Below are 292 nucleotides of genomic sequence, written 5' to 3'. Positions count from 1 at the left end.
CAGCTTGTCGGAACCATCCCCGTTGCAGCAAATAGTTAATGTAATCCGCTCCTTGTTTGCTTGCGACCTTCCAACTGCTTGGTCGCAAGTGAATTATCCGCCTGTTTAGGATATGCTGTATGATTAAGCAAACTAAGCATGAAAAAATACATGTCATTATCAAATGAACTCACCTGCATGCGGTGAAAGAGCCCTGTTTCGTCCATATTGTAAATATCACATAGGTCATACTTGTCGAGAGTGTCCCTGATCGCAGGCAGAGCATCATTGACCATAGCCATGTCAACGGAGA

General features: G+C 44.2%; 1 protein-coding gene across 1 annotated transcript; it reads right to left on the bottom strand.

Annotated features, from left to right (window-relative positions):
• Positions 1–35: 35 nt before the first annotated feature.
• PHALS_07992 (tigger transposable element-derived protein) lies at positions 36–281 on the bottom strand (the record flags this gene model as incomplete). The annotated part of the gene is made up of 2 exons (XM_024721551.1): positions 36–101; positions 174–281. The coding sequence occupies 2 exons, from the start codon at positions 279–281 to the stop codon at positions 36–38; spliced, it is 174 nt and encodes a 57-aa protein (XP_024586639.1).
• Positions 282–292: the final 11 nt, after the last annotated feature.

This window comes from Plasmopara halstedii (genome assembly GCF_900000015.1).
Source record: "Plasmopara halstedii genome assembly, contig: Scaffold_3120, whole genome shotgun sequence".
Classification (NCBI taxonomy): Eukaryota; Oomycota; class Peronosporomycetes; order Peronosporales; family Peronosporaceae; genus Plasmopara; species Plasmopara halstedii.
Note: the sequence above shows the minus strand (reverse complement) of the source record. Positions and strands in the feature narration are given on the sequence as shown.